Source organism: Bos grunniens, chromosome 27, assembly GCF_055505025.1.
Source record: "Bos grunniens cultivar Pamir isolate PY7600 chromosome 27, Bosgru_T2T1.0, whole genome shotgun sequence".
In the NCBI taxonomy this organism is placed as follows: Eukaryota; Metazoa; Chordata; class Mammalia; order Artiodactyla; family Bovidae; genus Bos; species Bos grunniens.
Genome location: NC_141191.1, coordinates 36,179,453 through 36,197,567, shown reverse-complemented (window position 1 = coordinate 36,197,567; position 18,115 = coordinate 36,179,453). Strand labels below are relative to the sequence as shown.

Below are 18,115 nucleotides of genomic sequence, written 5' to 3'. Positions count from 1 at the left end.
CAGTATTCTTGCCTGGAGAATTCCATGGACAGAAGAGCCTGTGGTCTACAGTCCATGGGGTCGCAAAGAGTCAGAAACAACTGAGCGGAAACTATCATATTGGATTAAGAGGCTGAATAAATCTCCACCATACCCTCGGCACCCATCCTCCTCAAGTAATACTGCTGGTAAAATGTAGTAAAACCAGAAAAAATATGAAGCACACCAAGCCAGTTTGAAATGTATCTGTGTGCCTCTCCTCATATTGCTTTACCTATAGTCTTAGCATATTCTAGATGAACCAGGAATACTTTTTTCTTGACTTATTTATTTGATAAGAATAAAACATATATACCTTTCACTTTCAAGTTCTCCTTTGTAGCACAGCTCTCTTATTTTATCCTGCTTTATTATAAGAGCAGCAGCAATGATGAACACAGGTATAGAAATGTAGAAAACGAGTTGAAGTCTGTGTTTTGGATGACCAAGAGATCTTTCCTTCAAAAAACTTTTACCTTGAATGGAAAATATCATTTCAAACTGTGTCAGAGATTTTATTAACCAAATGAAATGGTGCAAAGCTATCATTACCAACCATATTCCCAAACACTAAACAATTCATTCATTTAGACTGTGAATATAATAAAATCTGAAAACCTAAACTAATATATTAAATGAGCTTTACGGATGTTTCTGTGTTTTCAAACTTCTACCATATGGTGATTTCCTTGACTGAAGGCATTGTTCTTTCATGGACCGCATATTTAACACCTGCAAGTATTTCTTCAATTCTGTTCTGATACAGGGTTTCTGAGGCTCAAACATATATATCAAAAAGAGTATTGGGATTTTACCTGTGTGTGAGAATTAAATCTGGGGTGTGTGGCATTTGGGCTTCTCTGGTGGCTCAGATGGTAGAGAATTTGCCTGCAATGCAGGAGACCCGGGTTCAACGCTGGGTCGGGAAGATCCTCTGGAGAAGGAAATGACTACCAATTCCAGTATTCTTGCCTAGAGAATTTCATGGATGGAGAAGCCTGGGGAGCTACACTAAATGGGGTCACAAAAAGTTGGACACAACTGAGCACCTAAAATTTTCACACTTTATGTGGCATTTTTCTTATATTACTAGAATTTTTTCTAAAAATTAGAAGTACTCTAAATAACTTATTTAACTAAGTTCTTTAATCAAATATGTGGCAATAGGAAATTGTTAAAATGACTCTAGATTTTATAGAATGCATGGCTAAATCTGCTTCTGACGCATTTCTGATTGACAAGTGCTAATATTTACATTTTCCTCATCTGTTCTTATAGATTCTCAGCTGACATCTGTATTCACCTTCCTGGAGTCCTAATGTATTGAGTCCTACTTTCTTCATAATTTGTTGGCTTGCTTCCTTTTATTTGATATGAACTCTTCAGCAATGTGGGAGTCCTGGGTTCAATCCCTGGCTCAGGAAGATCCCCTAGAGAAGGGAACGGCTACCCACTCCAGTATTCTGGCCTGGAGAATTCCATGGACTATAGTCCATGGGGTCGGAAAGAGTGAGACACGACTAAGTGACTTTCACTTCACTTCACTTCTTGCTCTATCACTTCTTAGCCACATGGAGGAGCTGACAGTCAGAAGAGCAACTTGCCAGCTACAGTGTGGATGATCACTGAGGCTCAAAATTCTCCTCTTAGGCTAGCCCCAATTCTTCTCCTTTTTTCCCATAAAGAGAGTTCACAGTAGGAGCAACATTTTATTTTTCAGTCAGCTCTGTGCACGTGCCTGGGGTTCCCGGTATCTTCAAGATAAAAATCACATGATATTTGTAATTAGACAAAGAATCAGATGAAGAGATCAGCATCTCTAGTTGTATCCGGCAGACTGATTCTCAACCTCATGTGTAGTCTTCTGGGTAATCATGGAGATCACGTGATTATTTTGAAAATGAGTAAGGTATGAAAGTGGCCTTGAAAGTGTAAGTAGGGTTTCCCCAGACCAAAAAAAAAAAAGGTCTTTCTTTCCCTTTTACTATCTAGTTTTAACGAGCACTATGTACTGATACCTGCCAACAAAGACTATTTTCTATAAATTCTTCTTTCAGCTTGAGATCTTCATTTAATTAATTACTCTGAGTCTCCAGTTCCCATGGGTTAAACTAGTCCCCAACAATCTGCCTCAAGGATTCTACCTCCTTTCAAAGATACCTCAGGGCATCCAGTCATTTAACTATTCAGTTCAGTTCAGTTCAGTCACTCAGTCGTGTCCAACCCTTTGCGACCCCCTGCAGCATACCAGGACTCCTTGTCCATCACCAACTCCCGGAGTTTACTCAAACTCATGTCCATTGAGTCGGTGATGCCATCCAACCATCTCATCCTCTGTCATCCCCTTCTCCTGCCTTCAATCTTTCCCAGAATCAGGGTCTTTTCAAATGAGTCAGTTCTTCACATCTGGTGGCCAAAGTATTGGAGTTTCAGCTTCAACATCAGTCCTTCCAATGAACACTCAGGACTGATCTACTTTAGGATGGACTGGTTGGATCTCCTTGCAGTCCAAGAGTCTCTCAAGAGTCTTCTCCAACACCACAGTTCAAAAGCATCAATTCTTCGGCACTCAGCTTTCTTTATAGTCCAACTCTCACATTCACACATGACTACTGGAAAAACCATAGCCTTGATTAGACGGACCTTTGTTGGCAAAGTAATGTCTCTGCTTTTTAATATGCTGTCTAGGTTGATCATACCTTTCCTTCCAAGGAGTAAGCATCTTTTTATTTCATGGCTGCAGTCACCATCAGCAGTGATTTTCGAGCCCCAAAAAATAAAGTCTGCCACTGTTTCCACTGTTTCTTCATCTATTTGCCATGAAGTGATGGGACTGGATGCCACGATCTTTGTTTTCTGAACGTTGAGCTTTAAGCCAAATTTTTCAATCTCCTCTTTCACTTTCATCAAGAGGCTCTTTAGTTTTTCTTCAATTTCTGCCATAAGGGTGGTATCATCTGCATATCTGAAGTTATTGATATCTCTCCCAGCAATCTTGATTCCAGCTTGTGCTTCATCCAGCCTAGCATTTCTCATGATGTACTCTTCATATAAGTTAAATAAGCACGGTGACAATATACAGCCTTGACGTACTCCTTTCCCGATTTGGAACCAGTCTGTTGTTCCATGTCTAGTTTTAGCTGTTGCTTCCTGACCTGCATACAGGTTTCTCAAGAGGCAGGTCAGGTGGTCTGGTATTCCCATCTCTTTCAAAATTTTCCACAGTTTATTGTGATCCATACAGTCAAAGGCTTTGGCATAGTCAATAAAGCAGAAATAGATGTTTTTTGGAAACTCTCTTGCCTTTTTGATGATCCAGCGGATGTTGGCAATTTGATCTCTGGTTCCTCTGCCTTTTCTAAAACCAGCTTGAACGTCTGGAAGTTCACGGTTCACATATTGCTGAAGCCTGGCTTGGAGAATTTTGAGCATACTAATTCACCGCTTTTCACTTCCTCCCTTTTATTTCCCCCAAATGTCTCAGCCTTTATGACTCAAGGGTTTAATTGTCATATCAAACTCCCCAAAACACAGATGTGACCCTAGCAAACTTCATGGGTAAATATCAGGTATAAAGGAGCCAGCATCCAGCAGCAGCAACTCCCAAAACTTTCCCCCCTTCTCCTCCAACTCCACACTACATTCAGATGGGTGACAGAAAAACAAGATGAGAAGTTCTGTGTAGACACAAGATTGCTCATAAATAGTCATTTCACTTTCGCATTGTTAACTACACAGTTACATGATTACCTAGTTTCTCCAGGCAGCTATTCTACCATCAATAAATTCCAGGTTTACTTAGAATAACTGATGTACACTAAAGAGTGTATGTGCTCTGTCACTCTCGTGTCCAGCTCTTTTGCAAGCCTGCCAGGCTCTCCTGTCCATGGAATTCTCCAAACAAGAATACTGGAGTGGGTTGCTGTGCCCTCCTCCAGAGGATCTTCCCATCCCAGGGACTGAATCCACTTCACTGGGCCACAATGAGCTCAGATCTTGCTCAAGTAATATTCTAGGTGTTTCTGTGAGGTGTTTTCAAATGAAATTAATATTTAAATCAGTGTGTGTGTTAGTGGCTCAGTTTTCTGATTCTTTGTGACCCCATGGACTGCAGCCCGCCAGGCTCCTCTATCCATGGGATTTCCCAAGCAAGAATATTGGAGTAAGCTCCCATTCCCTTCTCTAGGGGATCTTCCCTACCCAGGGATTTAACCCAGGTCTTCTGCATTGAAGATAGAGTCTTTACCATCTGAGCTACCCAGGAAGCCCAACATTTATATCAGTAGACTGAGTAATGCAGTAGCTTTCTTTAATGCAGGTGGGCCTCAATCCTGGAGGTCTTAGTTAAACAAAAACACTGATCCTCCAGTGAAGATTCTTCCTGCTTGAGCTGCCCAAACTGAGACATCAGCTTTGCTTGACCTTCAAGTCTGTGGCCCTTCACACAAAAACTGCACCATCAGCTCTCCTCGAGCTGAGTTTACTGACTCTGTAGATCTTGGAATCTGTCAGCCTCCAGAATCACATGGGCCAATCAATTCCTTCTAAAGCTTCTCCTCCTGTACCGTCAATGGTCCCATTTCTCTGGAGAATTCTGACTAATATAGATTTTGGTTCCAAGAAACAAGATGTTGTTGTAACACATACCTAAATATGTGGAAATGGCTTAGGAACTCATAATAGATACTAGCTAGAGGAATTTTGAGGCACATTGTGGAAAACACCTAGATTAATCTAAAGAGAAGGCAGGAAGAGAAGGGGATGACAGAGGATGAGATGGTTGGATGGCATCACAGACTCAATGGACACGAGTTTGAGCAAGCTCCAGGAGTTGATGATGGACAAGAAAGCCTGGCATGCTGCAGTCCATGGGGTTGCAAGGAGTCAGACATGACTGAGCGACTGAACTGAACTGACTGAATATGAAGAGATTGTTGGTGGAAATATGGAAGGTAAAGGCAACTCTGGTGAGGGTTCAGAGGCTAAAGAGGAGAGCAGGAGAGAAAGCCTACATCTTTTTTAGACAATACAAAGATAATCATGAATGGAATGCTGGTAGAAATATTTACATGAAAGTTGTTTCTGGTGATATTTTAGACAGAAAAAAAACAATGGATAAGAAAAAGCATTTATTTCCAATATTCTGGAAGGTGCGTCATAGAGGATCCTGCTGTGATGTATGTCGGGGAGTGTTTTGCCTATGTTCTCCTCTAGGAGTTTTATAGTTTCTGGTCTTACATTTAGATCTTTAATCCATTTTGAATTTATTTTTGTGTATGGTGTTACAAAGTGTTCTAGTTCATTCTTTTACAAGTGGTTGACCAGTTTTCCCAGCGCCACCTGTTAAAGAGATTGTCTTTAATCCATTGTATGTTCTTGCCTCCTTTGTCAAAGATAAGGTGTCCATAGGTGCGTGGATTTATCTCTGGGCTTTCTATTTTGTTCCATTGATCTATATTTCTGTCTTTGTGCCAGTACCATACTGTCTTGATGACTGGGGCTTTGTAGTAGAGCCTAAAGTCAGGCAGGTTGATCCCTCCAGTTCCATTCTTCTTTCTCAAGATCGCTTTGGCTTTTCAAGGTTTTTTGTATTTCCATATAAATTGTGAAATTATTTGTTCTAGCTCTGTGAAGAATACTGTTGGTAGCTTGATAGGGATTGCATTGAATCTATAAATTGCTTTGGGTAGTATACTCCTTTTCACTATATTGATTCTTCCAACCCATGAACATGGTATATTTCTCCATCTATTAGTGTCTTCTTTGATTTCTTTCACCAGTGTTTTATAGTTTTCTATATATAGGTCTTTAGTTTCTTTAAGTAAACAAATGGGACCTAATTAAACTTAAAAATTTCTGCACAACAAAGGAAACTATAAGCAAGGTGAAAAGACAGCCTTCAGAATGGGAGAAAATAATAGCAAATGAAGCAACTGACAAACAACTAATCTCAAAAATATACAAGCAACTCCTACAGCTCAATTCCAGAAAAATAAATGACCCAATCAAAAAATGGGCCAAAGAACTAAATAGACATTTCTCCAAAGAAGACATACAGATGGTGAACAAACACATGAAAAGATGCTCAACATCACTCATTATCAGAGAAATGCAAATCAAAACCACAATGAGGTACCATTTCATGCCAGTCAGAATGGCTGCGATCCAAAAGTCTACAAGCAATTAATGCTGGAGAGGGTGTGGAGAAAAGGGAAGCCTCTTGTTGGTGGGAATGCAAACTAGTACAGCCACTATGTGCACGATACTGGATGCTTGGGGCTGGTGCACTGGGACGACGACCCAGAGGGATGGTACGGGGAGGGAGGAGGGAGGAGGGATCAGGATGAGGAACACGTGTATACCTGTGGTGGATTCATGTTGATATATGGCAAAACGAATACAATATTGTTAAGTTAAAAAAAAAAGGCAACTCCTGTTATAAAGTGACCAAAAACTTGGCTAAATTGTAATCTTGTGCTTTATGGAAGATAGAATTTGTGAGTCATGAAACTGGATAATTAGTTGAGGATATTTCTAAGAAAAATGTCAAATATGTAGCCTGGATACCCTGACTCATTAGAGTAAAATGTGAGCAGAGGAGACAAAGTGAAGAAGTTAGTGCCAGAATTTAAAGATTTGGAGAATTCTCAGTCTATGAATTTTGCAAAAAAAAAAAAAAGGGGGGGGGTGGATATGTTCCAAAATGTGGACAGAAAAATCATCTGATAAATAGATTGTGCATGTGAACCATCTCAGGAGAAGGCAGGAATAAGGATGAGATGATATCAGCAGAAACACTGCCAGGTCAGACCAAAGGGAACAGCACAGGGCCGTAGAACCAACTGGCTGCGAATACACTTTATCCTTCAAGAAAAGAGAAGAATGACTCAGAGATCATCAAGGCTTCCTCTCCCATCATGGGGCCAGGAGCTGTCTCTTCCTCAGTTTTGACCAGCCAAGCTCCGTTGCCCAGTGGCTCAGGGGCAGTTTACTCCAAAGAGCTGTATGGATGGGCCTCTGTCAAGAGCTGAAGAGGTAGGGCAGAAGCTACTGCAGCTGGGTTATGCTCCCACCCCAAAGGCTCTGGAGGACAGAACATCAAAACTAAGAGGGTTATTCTCCAACCTTAACATCGAATGTAATTTGCCTTGCTAAGTTTTATTTGTATTTCCTGAGACCTGTCACCCTTTTCTCCTTTCCAATTTCTCCCTTTAGGAACAAGAATGTCTATTGTATGCCTCTCTATCCACCGTTGTTTTTTTCTTGATGGTCCAACTCTCACACCTGTACATGACTACTGGAAAAACCATAGCTTTGACTAGATGGACCTCTGTCAGCAAAGCGATGTCTCTGCTTTGTGATACACTGTCTAGGTTTGTCATAGCTTTCCTCCCAAGGAACAAACGTCTTTTAATCTCATGACTGCAGTTACCATCTGCAGTGATTTTGGAGCCAAGAAAATAAAACCTGTCACTGGTAACACTTTTTTCCCTTTTATTTGCCATGAATTGATTGGACCGAATGCCATGATCTTAGTTTTTTGAATGTTGAATTTCAAGCCAGCATTGTCACTCTCCTCCTTCATCATCAAGAAGCTCTTTAGTTTCTCACTTTCTGTGATCAGACTGGTATCATCTGCATATCTGAGGTGGTTGATATTGGCAATATTGATTCCAGCTTGTGATTCCTTCTATTCTTCTAGGATTTCATATGATATACTCTACATAGAAGTTAAATAAGCAGGGTGATAATATACAGCCTTGTTGTATGCCTTTCACAGTTTTGAACCAATGGGTTGTTCCATGTCTGGTTCTAACTGTTGTTTCTTGACACACATACAGGTTTCTCAGGAGGCAGGTAAGTTGGTTTGGTACTTCCATCTCTTTAAGAATTTTCCACAGTTTGTTGTGATACACACAGTCAAAGGCTTTAGTGTAGTCAGTGAAGTAGAAGTAGATATATTCCTGGAACTCTGCTTTCTCCATGATCCAATGAATGTTAACAATTTGATCTCTGGTTCTTCTGCCTCTTAGAAACCTGGCTTGCACATCTGGAATTTTCTCAATTTACATATGGCTGAAGCCTAGCTTGAAGGATTTTGAGCATAACCTTACTACTTACTACCACTTGAAATGAGCATAATGCTATGATAGTTTAGGCTCTTATGAGGTCATTGCTTTTTCAGTGGGACCTGTTGTACACAAGAACCTGTGTGTGCCCTCTAGAGTGGAGGTTCTGTTTCCCCCAGTCCTATGGAATCACTGCAATCAAACCCCACTGGCCTATAAAGCCAGATGCTCAGGGAGTTCCTCCTCCTGATGACAGACCCCTAAGCTAGGAAGCCCCGTGTAGGCGCTCATAACTTTCACTTCTGTGTAATAAGTTCTGTGATATAATTATTTTCCAGGTTGTGGGTCACCCACCCAGTGGGTATGGGATTTGATTTTATCGCTGTTGCACCCCTCCTACTGTCTCATTGTGGCTTTTGCTTTGCACTTGGATGTAGGGTATCTATTTGTATGTTCCAAAATTTATTTTCAATGGCTGTTCAGCAGTTAGTTGTGATTTTGGTGTTTTTGCAAGAGCTTATGTCTTTCTACCAAGTCATCTTGTCTCTGCCTCCTTTTTCTTTTTCTTTTGTCCTTAATCTTATTTCACTTGCTCATAGAGTGCTGAGGGCAGAGGTCTTGCACCCTACACTTCAGACCTAGTGTGAAATTGTTTTGCTGACATCTCTGCTGAGTGTGTAGAAGTATTGAATAATACAGCATTGCTTATTTAAAACTTGTTAACAGAGCATACCTTAAAAGTTCTCCATACAAGAAAAAACAAACAAACAAACTATAAGTATGCTGACAGGTGTTAGCTAGACCTACTGTAGTGACGACCTACATCGTTTTACAATGTATAAAATATCAAATCATTATGTTGTACCCCCTGAAACTAATATAATGCTACACATCACTTATATCTTAATAAAAAATATTTTGAATTGGGTATGGTGGAGAAGGAGCTGGAAAAACACATATGGAGATGAAATCTCAAATGTCTGGGTTGAGATAGGCAAGTATCTAAATCAATTACACATTTTTGTTTCCTAAATTAAAAAAAAAATTGTCTGCCCAGAAATGATATGGACCTAACAGAAGCAGAAGATATTAAGAAGAGATGGCAAGAATACACAGAAGAACTGTACAAAAAAGATCTTCACAACCCAGATAATCATGATGGTGTGATCACTGACCTAGAGCCAGACATCCTGGAATGTGAAGTCAAGAGGGCCTTAGAAAGCATCACTACGAACAAAGCTGGTGGAGGTGATGGAATTCCTTTGAACTATTCCAAATCCTGAAAGATGATGCTGTCAAAGTGCTGCACTCAATATGCCAGCAATTTGGAAAACTCAGTAGTGGCCACAGGACTGGAAAAGGTCAGTTTTCATTCCAATCCCAAAGAAACACAATGCCAAAGAATGCTCAAACTACCACACAATTGCACTCATCTCACACGCTAGTAAAGGAATGCTCAAAATTCTCCAAGCCAGGCTTCAGCAATATGTGAACCATGAACTTCCTGATGTTCAAGCTGGTTTTAGAAAAGGCAGAGGAACCAGAGATCAAATTGCCAACATCTGCTGGATCATAGAAAAGGCAAGAGAGTTCCAGAAAAACATGTATTTCTGCTTTATTGACTATGCCAAAGCCTTTGACTGTGTGGATCACAACAAACTGTGGAAAATTCTGAAAGAGATGGGAATACCAGACCACCTGACCTGCCTCTTGAGAAATTTGTATGCAGGTCAGGAAGCAACAATTAGAACTGGACATGGAACAACACACTGGTTCCAAATAGGAAAAGGAGTTCGTCAAGGCTGTATATTGTCACCCTGTTTATTTAACTTATATGCAGAGTACATCATGAGAAACACTGGACTGGAAGAAACACAAAATGGAATTAAGATTGCTGGGAGAAATATCAATCACCTCAGATATGCAGATGACACCACCCTTATGGCAGAAAGTGAAGAGGAACTAAAAAGCCTCTTGATGAAAGTGAAAGTGGAGAGTGAAAAAGTTGGCTTAAAGCTCAACATTCAGAAAACAAAGATCATGGCATCCGGTCCCATCACTTAATGGGAAATAGATGGGGAAACAGTGGAAACAGTGTCAGACTTTATTTTTCTGGGCTCCAAAATCACTGCAGATGGTGACTGCAGCCATGAAATTAAAAGATGTTTACTCCTTGGAAGGAAAGTTATGACCAACCTAGATAGCATATTCAAAAGCAGAGACATTACTTTGCCAACAAAGGTTCCTCTAGTCAAGGCTATGGTTTTTCCTGTGGTCACGTATGGTTGTGAGAATTGGACTGTGAAGAAAGCTGAGCGCTGAAGAATTGATGCTTTTGAACTGTGGTGTTGGAGAAGACTTTTGAGAGTCCCTTGGACTGTAAGGAGATCCAACCAGTCCATTCTGAAGGAGATCAGCCCTGGGATTTCTTTGGAAGGAATGATGCTCAAGCTGAAACTCCAGTACTTTGGCCACCTGATGCAAAGAGTTGACTCATTGGAAAAGACTCTGATGCTGGGAGGGACTGGGGACAGGAGGAGAAGGGGACGACAGAGGATGAGATGGCTGGATGGCATCGCTGACTCGATGGACGTGAGTCTGAGTGAACTCCGGGAGTTGGTGATGGACAGGGAGGCCTGGCGTGCTGCGATTCATGGGGTCACAAAGAGTCAGACACAACTGAGCGACTGATCTGATCTGAAAGATGGCAGTGTTCAGATAAAAATAACTACTGCTGGATTAGTTCTGGGCACACTACAAGAACAAACATGTTTTATCTATTCATTCAATTTCTTGATTGCTCTACAACATAATGAAGTTACATTTCCAGATTCATAGATTGTAACTAAAATGACTAGTGGGAGGAAAATTGAAAGTTTTGATAACACCTGTTGATCCCTTACAGTGAAGCAATGACTCTGTCACATTTTAGCAAGTAAATGTAGTAGCACACATTGCCCCAGCTCTTAAGTATTTTGGTTTCCAGAAGAGAATTTCAAATAAGCTTCTGAGTTTCTATGAAAATTTTAATAAAACCATATAAAATAAAGAGATTTTTGTTATCCGGATCAAACACAAACTAGTCTTTGCTCATCTATATGCATATTTAGCAAACAGAGCAAATGTAAATCTTTGCAAGTTCCATTCAGTCTATAAATTTCTTACTGAAGAAAAGAAGAAGATCTAACTTGCCAAATGTACTGTCCACCTGGTACACAACACTGAAAGGGGTATGATTTGTTTTTCTGTGATATAAAGGTTTTCATAATGAAAATTCCAATCACTTTTAGTTTCCTCAAAATGTGCAGAAGCATTTAACAAGATTTTTTTTTTTTTTTTTTTACTTCACACCGTGGAAAGATATTGCTTCCTTAAACAAGTGTACAGGATGGTTGTACTCTTTGCTGGAGATATATTTATCTCAGAGATATATAATATTTCAACATAGAAGATATGTTGAAATATTTGTAGTGCAATGTGTGTGTGTTCAATCATGGCTGACTCTTTGCGACCCTGTGGATAGTAGCCCACCAGGCTCCTCTGGCCATGGAATTCCTCAAGCAAGAATACTGAAGTGGGTTGCCATTTCCTCCTCCAGGGTATCTTCTTGACCCAGGGATCAGATCAGGGTCTCCTGCATTGGCAAGCAGATTCTTTTACCACCGAACCACCTGGGAAGCCCACGCTAAAATATTTACCTAATGTAAAATCTTATTTTTTAAAAGGCTGGACAAGAAGAAAATACTTCTCCAATGTTGAAATTCATGGAGGATAAGAATAGAGAAAAGAAAGCTCGCAATGAAATGGAAATTTATATGCTGCTTTTCCAAAGCAATCTGATGATCTGTGAAGAGGCCTTCAGAATTCCAGAAGAGGATGTACTGACTACGCCTTGGGAGTTCTATGATTTGCATAGGTTGTGACAACAATTCATACACTGAAAAAATGACTCATACTTTTGGAAATAAAGACTGCTTTGGAACTCAAAAAATGTAACCTGCAATGGGTAAGCAAGTTAGGAAGGACTTCCTCAGTTCCTTTTTTAAAACGGCAACTTATATGAAATTCAAATTAGATTTCACCAACTAAGATTACTTCTATGCTTTAAGCCATGTTCCCTGAAAAATAAATATTTAACATCCAGTGTGCTTCGGAGTGCATAAAAATGATGGGCATTTGAGACATGGATAGCCTATGTGATGAATTTAAATATTCAAAAGAGCTGACTGACAGAGAGGTGGCCTATCAGACCAAGCCTGTAGCATCAAAGTCATTGAACATGTTTGGAGAGCTGCAAAATATTAATAGTTTTTCCAAGCCTGAAAACCTGCTTTATCTAGTAAAGAAAACCCTTAGTATCCTATGCTCGACTGCTTTTGTCAAGATACTTAGCATAATGCCATTACAATGAACTGATACAATTCAGTAAATCTGGGCTTGTTAAAACAAAGCTTCAAGTCAAAATGAATTTTACATTTGATTCTATTCCACTTTGCTACCACTTAAAAGAAGGATACCTTAAAGGCTGCAAGCAGTTCAGAAAAGTATAACTGGAGAATAAAACAAAAAATATGTGTGACTGTATTGTGGCACTGAAAGAAGCATGTCAATGTTATTTTCATTAAATATGAGGGTATCTTTAATTATTCCTGTTACATTTTTATTCTTTCTCCTTTCTAAAAATCTTACATTTATGTATTTTAAGAAAATAGAAGATAGCCATGCAAAACTTAAATATCTAGTACAGGGCTTTTAAAAAGAGGTAAAGTAAATTGCTTGGAGAAGGCAATGGCACCGCACTCCAGTACTCTTGCCTGGAAAATCCCACGGACGGAGGAGCCTGGTAGGCTGCAGTCCATGGGGTCGCGAAGAATCGGACACGACTGAGCGACTTCACTTTCACTTTTCACTTTTCATGCATTGGAGAAGGAAATGGCAACCCACTCCAGTATTCTTGCCTGGAGAATCCCAGGGATGGCGGAGCCTGGTGGGCTGCCCTCTATGGGGTCTCACAGAGTCGGACACGACTGAAGTGACTTAGCAGCAGCAGCAGCAACAAAGTAAATTGCTGTATTATAGAATACATTATATTCTCATTATAAAGTATTGGTTTTGTTCATATATTGTTACTTTTAATTGGTTTTTCTATAAACTACTATTGATCAGCAATTAGTTCTATTGCTGTTTCACTTAAATAATAGCAATTTATATAACAACCTGGAGAAGGAAATGGCAATCCACCCCGGTACTCTTGCCTGGAAAATCCCATGGACAGAGAAGCCTGATAAGCTACAGTCCATGGGGCTGCAAAGAGTCAGACACAACTGAGCGACTTCACTTCACTTATATAACAAAAGTACACAATATAGAATAATATCAAATTTGAAATAAATACTGATTTTTTCTAAATATTTATGTGAAAATAATAATATATATCGTTGCTTGTTACATGTTAAATGATTATATTTCCTTTTTTTTTTTTTTCGTCTACACACAGTCTGATATATCTGTATTTTAATTGTCTAAGAAGTTACTCCCCTATGTATGCCTCCCCTTGGTATTCAAGCTGCATATAAGCCTGCCCAGGAGTTCATCATTTATTTGACCCAAAAGGAAAAGGGGTGAAGGTGGACAGACATCCTCTTCTGAAATCAGGAATATCCTCCAGTTGTTCCCAGTCTCATCCAGACCTACTTGATCTCAAAACAATACTCAGGAACCCTAGGGGTGGGGATAGTCTCAAGGTAAAATTTTAAACTTTATGTTGGAGCCCCTACAATGTAAGAGGAAGGAGTGGCCTGAAAGATGACAATGATGACTTAACACCATTTCAAACCAAGCATATGTGAGACAATCCAAAGTGAATAATCTAGATTAACTGATCAAATTAGGTACACTGTAATTTCTTCTTTTCAAATTTCCTACCACTAGGTACAATTTTTGTTAGTAAACAATATCAACAGTGATATAGAAGGAGTACAAACTTAAAACTGTCTTAGTTTTTTAAAATCTTATGAGTAAATTAAAACCATATTTGTTGACATCAGTTGCTTTGCAATGTGGCTTGGAACCTAAACTTCATTTTCTTACGTATTGCCTTAGATTAACAAAGTTTTAAAGACACTAACCAGCTTTGTGCTGGTGTCCATCATCAACACTTCCAAACGCTTCTGGAAGTGGCTTGCAGTTAGGAGGCGCAAACCCCATCGAACAATGGCAATGGTTTAAATTGTTGCATACCTGGAATAATTAGAAAATAGAACAATTTTTATGTACAAAGTTGGTTTTCCGTAGAGACCAATAAATATTCTATACTTACTGAACAGAGAATTTATCTTAAATATATAAATTCAACAAATTGTCACAAATTTTACCTTGAAATTTCCTATATTGTAGAAAGTATATCTGGCTTCTGTTGCCAAATCATTTTTAAAAATTCTTTCAACTCTCCACACAACCAGACCAAGATATTATCAATCATCAATAACATGGCACTAATTATCATTTACTTCCTAACTTCACAGAAAAATCTGGACACTAAATTAATGAACAAGACACTTCTAATGACCTTATTTACCAGTTCCTGCCTTTTCTCTGTAAAAATAAGATCATTTTGGTTAAATGGTAAACACAGTACCTATAGCATATCCAGCCCACATATTTACCAATCATTTTATATGTCCAGAATCATCTTAAATGTTTCTACATCTTCTCTAATAAACAGTTTGGCAATATTTCTCAAGAAAGTAAGATTGAAGCTGTAAGTTATATACTGTTAAATCACACCAAGCAGCATGAAGATGATAAAAAATTACTCAGAACGTTTATTTAAATCTCCAAACTCTTGACTAAATTGTTCAAAGTATGTTACTTAAAATCACTGAAATTACTTAAATTACTTTAAAAACTGAAATTACTTACTCCTTTTGAATTACAATGAACAGCATTACTGCATATTGTAGTATTGATTTGGTATTTAACCTCTACACAGGAAAAGTTCAAACAATACTAAAACAAAGCAAAGAAATTGAAAAACAAATTCAGTCAAACTATCAAATTAGACTGTGCATATAGATAATACATGAGAAAAAAATCAAGGACTCATATTACCAACAATTGTCATAAAAATTCAAAACATAAAGTTATAATTGTCACAGCATTGAAATAAATATGAAATAAACTATGTGCCTTCATACTGTAAAAGTATAGTCATGTAAGAAGTTGAAAGTTTCATTTTCTTGCCATCTAGCACCAGAAGTCCTCTTAGAAAGAAAAATATCCAGAAAAATAATCTGGTTAGTCCTTTGAGTTTAATCATTATGTGAGGAGCATTTAAAAAAATACCCTTGGCTGTACCTGACACCATTATATCAAGATCTCTGTGGGCAGAGTTTAGACGATTACCATGAGCAGTTAGGGCTGAGAAATTTCACATGGGAGGTTGAGATAATAAAATCACGGGTATGAGGAGCAAATGAGGCATGTTACTATTCCATGTGGAGGAAAAAATGAGGAGAAAAGCAAAGCACATATAACAGGAAACTATATGAGGTAATAGAATGATGAGAGACTCTCATGAGAGAGATGGCTAAATGGCCTTCTAAGAAAAGGAATGTTTAATGTGTACGTTTATATTGCCTTAATTCATGGCATTAAATTATGCGACCTTTTCCAATTACTCAGAATTTTTCAATAAAATCAATAGTTTACAAAAGAGTTTTGTTCTTCGTTGAGTTTTGCTTTTGGATCGTAATAACAACAGGGTAGACAGAAAGAGGGGGATCAGAACTCAGAAATAGAGATTGGAGCTAATGTCATTTAGATTTCAAGAGGAGAGAGACCTCAGATCTTGTATGTATCTGTATGTTTTCTTTTTCTTTTTTTTAATTTTACACTATTGTATTGGTTTTGCCATATATCAACATGAATCCACCACAGGTATGCACGTGTTCCCCATCCTGAACCCTCCTCCCTCCTCCCTCCCCGTACCATCCCTCTGGGTCCTCCCAGTGCACCAGCCCCAAGCATCCAGTATCGTGCATTGAACCTGGACTGGCGACTCGTTTCATATATGATATTATACATGTTTCAGTGCCATTCTCCCAAATCATCCCACCTTCGCCCTCTCCCACAGAGTCCAAAAGACTGTTCTATACATCAGTGTCTCTTTTCTTTTTTTCCAATGTTTTATTTTTTTTAATTTTATTTTATTTTTAAACTTTACAGTATTGTATTGGTTTTGCCAAATATCGAAACGAATCCACCACAGGTATACATGTGTTCCCCATCCTGAACCCTCCTCCCTCTTCGCTCCCCATACCATCCCTCTGGGTCGTCCCAGTGCACCAGCCCCAAGCATCCAGTATCGTGCATCGAACCTGGACTGGCGACTCGTTTCATACATGATAGTATACATGTTTCAATGCCATTCTCCCAAATCTCCCCACCCTCTCCCTCTCCCACAGAGTCCATAAGACTATTCTATACATCAGTGTCTCTTTTGCTGTCTCGTATACAGGGTTATTGTTACCATATTTCTAAATTCCATATATGTGTGTTAGTATACTGTATTGGTGTTTTTCTTTCTGGCTTACTTCACTCTATATAATAGGCTCCAGTTTCATCCACCTCATTAGAACTGATTCAAATGTATTCTTTTTAATGGCTGAGTAATACTCCATTGTGTATATGTACCACAGCTTTCTTTATCTATTCATCTGCTGATGGACATCTGGGTTGCTTCCATGTCCTGGCTATTATAAACAGTGCTGCGATGAACATTGGGGTACTCATGTCTCTTTCAATTCTGGTTTCCTCAGTGTGTATGCCCAGCAGTGGGATTGCTGGATCATAAGGCAGTTCTATTTCCAGTTTTTTAAGGAATCTCCACACTGTTCTGCATAGTGGCTGCACTAGTTTGCATTCCCACCAACAGTGTAAGAGGGTTCCCTTTCTCCACACCCTCTCCAACATTTATTATTTGTAGACTTTTGGATCACAGCCATTCTGACTGGTGTGAAATGGTACCTCACAGTGGTTTTGATTTGCATTTCTCTGATAATGAGTGATGTTGAGCATCTTTTCAGGTGTTTGTTCGCTATCTGTATGTCTACTTTGGAGAAATGTCTATTTAGTTCTTTGGCCCATTTTTTGACTGGGTCATTTATTTTTCTGGAGTTGAGCTGTAGGAGTTGCTTGTATATTTTTGAGATTAGTTGTTTGTCAGTTGCTTCATTTGCTATTATTTTCTCCCATTCTGAAGGCTGTCTTTTCACCTTGCTTATAGTTTCCTTTGTTGTGCAGAAGCTTTTAAGTTTAATTAGGTCCCATTTGTTTATTTTTGCTTTTATTTCCAATATTCTGGGAGGTGGGTCATAGAGGATCCTGCTGTGATGTATGTCGGAGAGTGTTTTGCCTATGTTCTCCTCTAGGAGTTTTATAGTTTCTGGTCTTACATTTAGATCTTTAATCCATTTTGAGTTTATTTTTGTATATGGTGTTAGACAATGGCACCCCACTCCAGTACTCTTGCCTGGAAAATCCCATGGATGGAGGAGCCTGGTGGGCTGCAGTCCATGGGGTCGCTAAGAGTCGGACATGACTCAGCGACTTCACTTTCACTTTTCACTTTCATGCATTGGAGAAGGAAATGGCAACCCATCCAGTGTTCTTGCCTGGAGAATCCCAGGGACAGAGGAGCCTGGTGGGCTGCCGTCTCTGGGGGCGCACAGAGTCGGACACGACTGAAGTGACTTAGCAGTAGCAGCATGGTGTTAGAAAGTGTTCTAGTTTAATTCTTTTACAAGTAGTTGACCAGTTTTCCCAGCACCACTTGTTAAAGAGATTGTCTTTAATCCATTGTATATTCTGGCCTCCTTTGTCAAAGATAAGGTATCCATAGGTGTGTGGATTTACCTCTGGGCTTTCTATTTTGTTCCATTGATCTATATTTCTGTCTTTGTGCCAGTACCATACTGTCTTGATGACTGTGGCTTTGTAGTAGAGCCTGAAGTCAGGCAGGTTGATTC

General features: G+C 39.2%; 1 protein-coding gene across 1 annotated transcript in view; it reads right to left on the bottom strand.

The window, feature by feature from the left end:
• Window positions 1–271: 271 nt before the first annotated feature.
• Window positions 272–18,115, bottom strand: part of LOC147343796 (disintegrin and metalloproteinase domain-containing protein 5-like) — a 124,738-nt gene continuing 106,894 nt past the window's right edge. Inside the window, 4 exon segments of the mRNA XM_086380423.1 lie at window positions 272–312; window positions 315–494; window positions 14,216–14,327; window positions 15,009–15,095. Coding sequence (XP_086236549.1) covers window positions 272–312; window positions 315–494; window positions 14,216–14,327; window positions 15,009–15,095 — 420 coding nt within the window.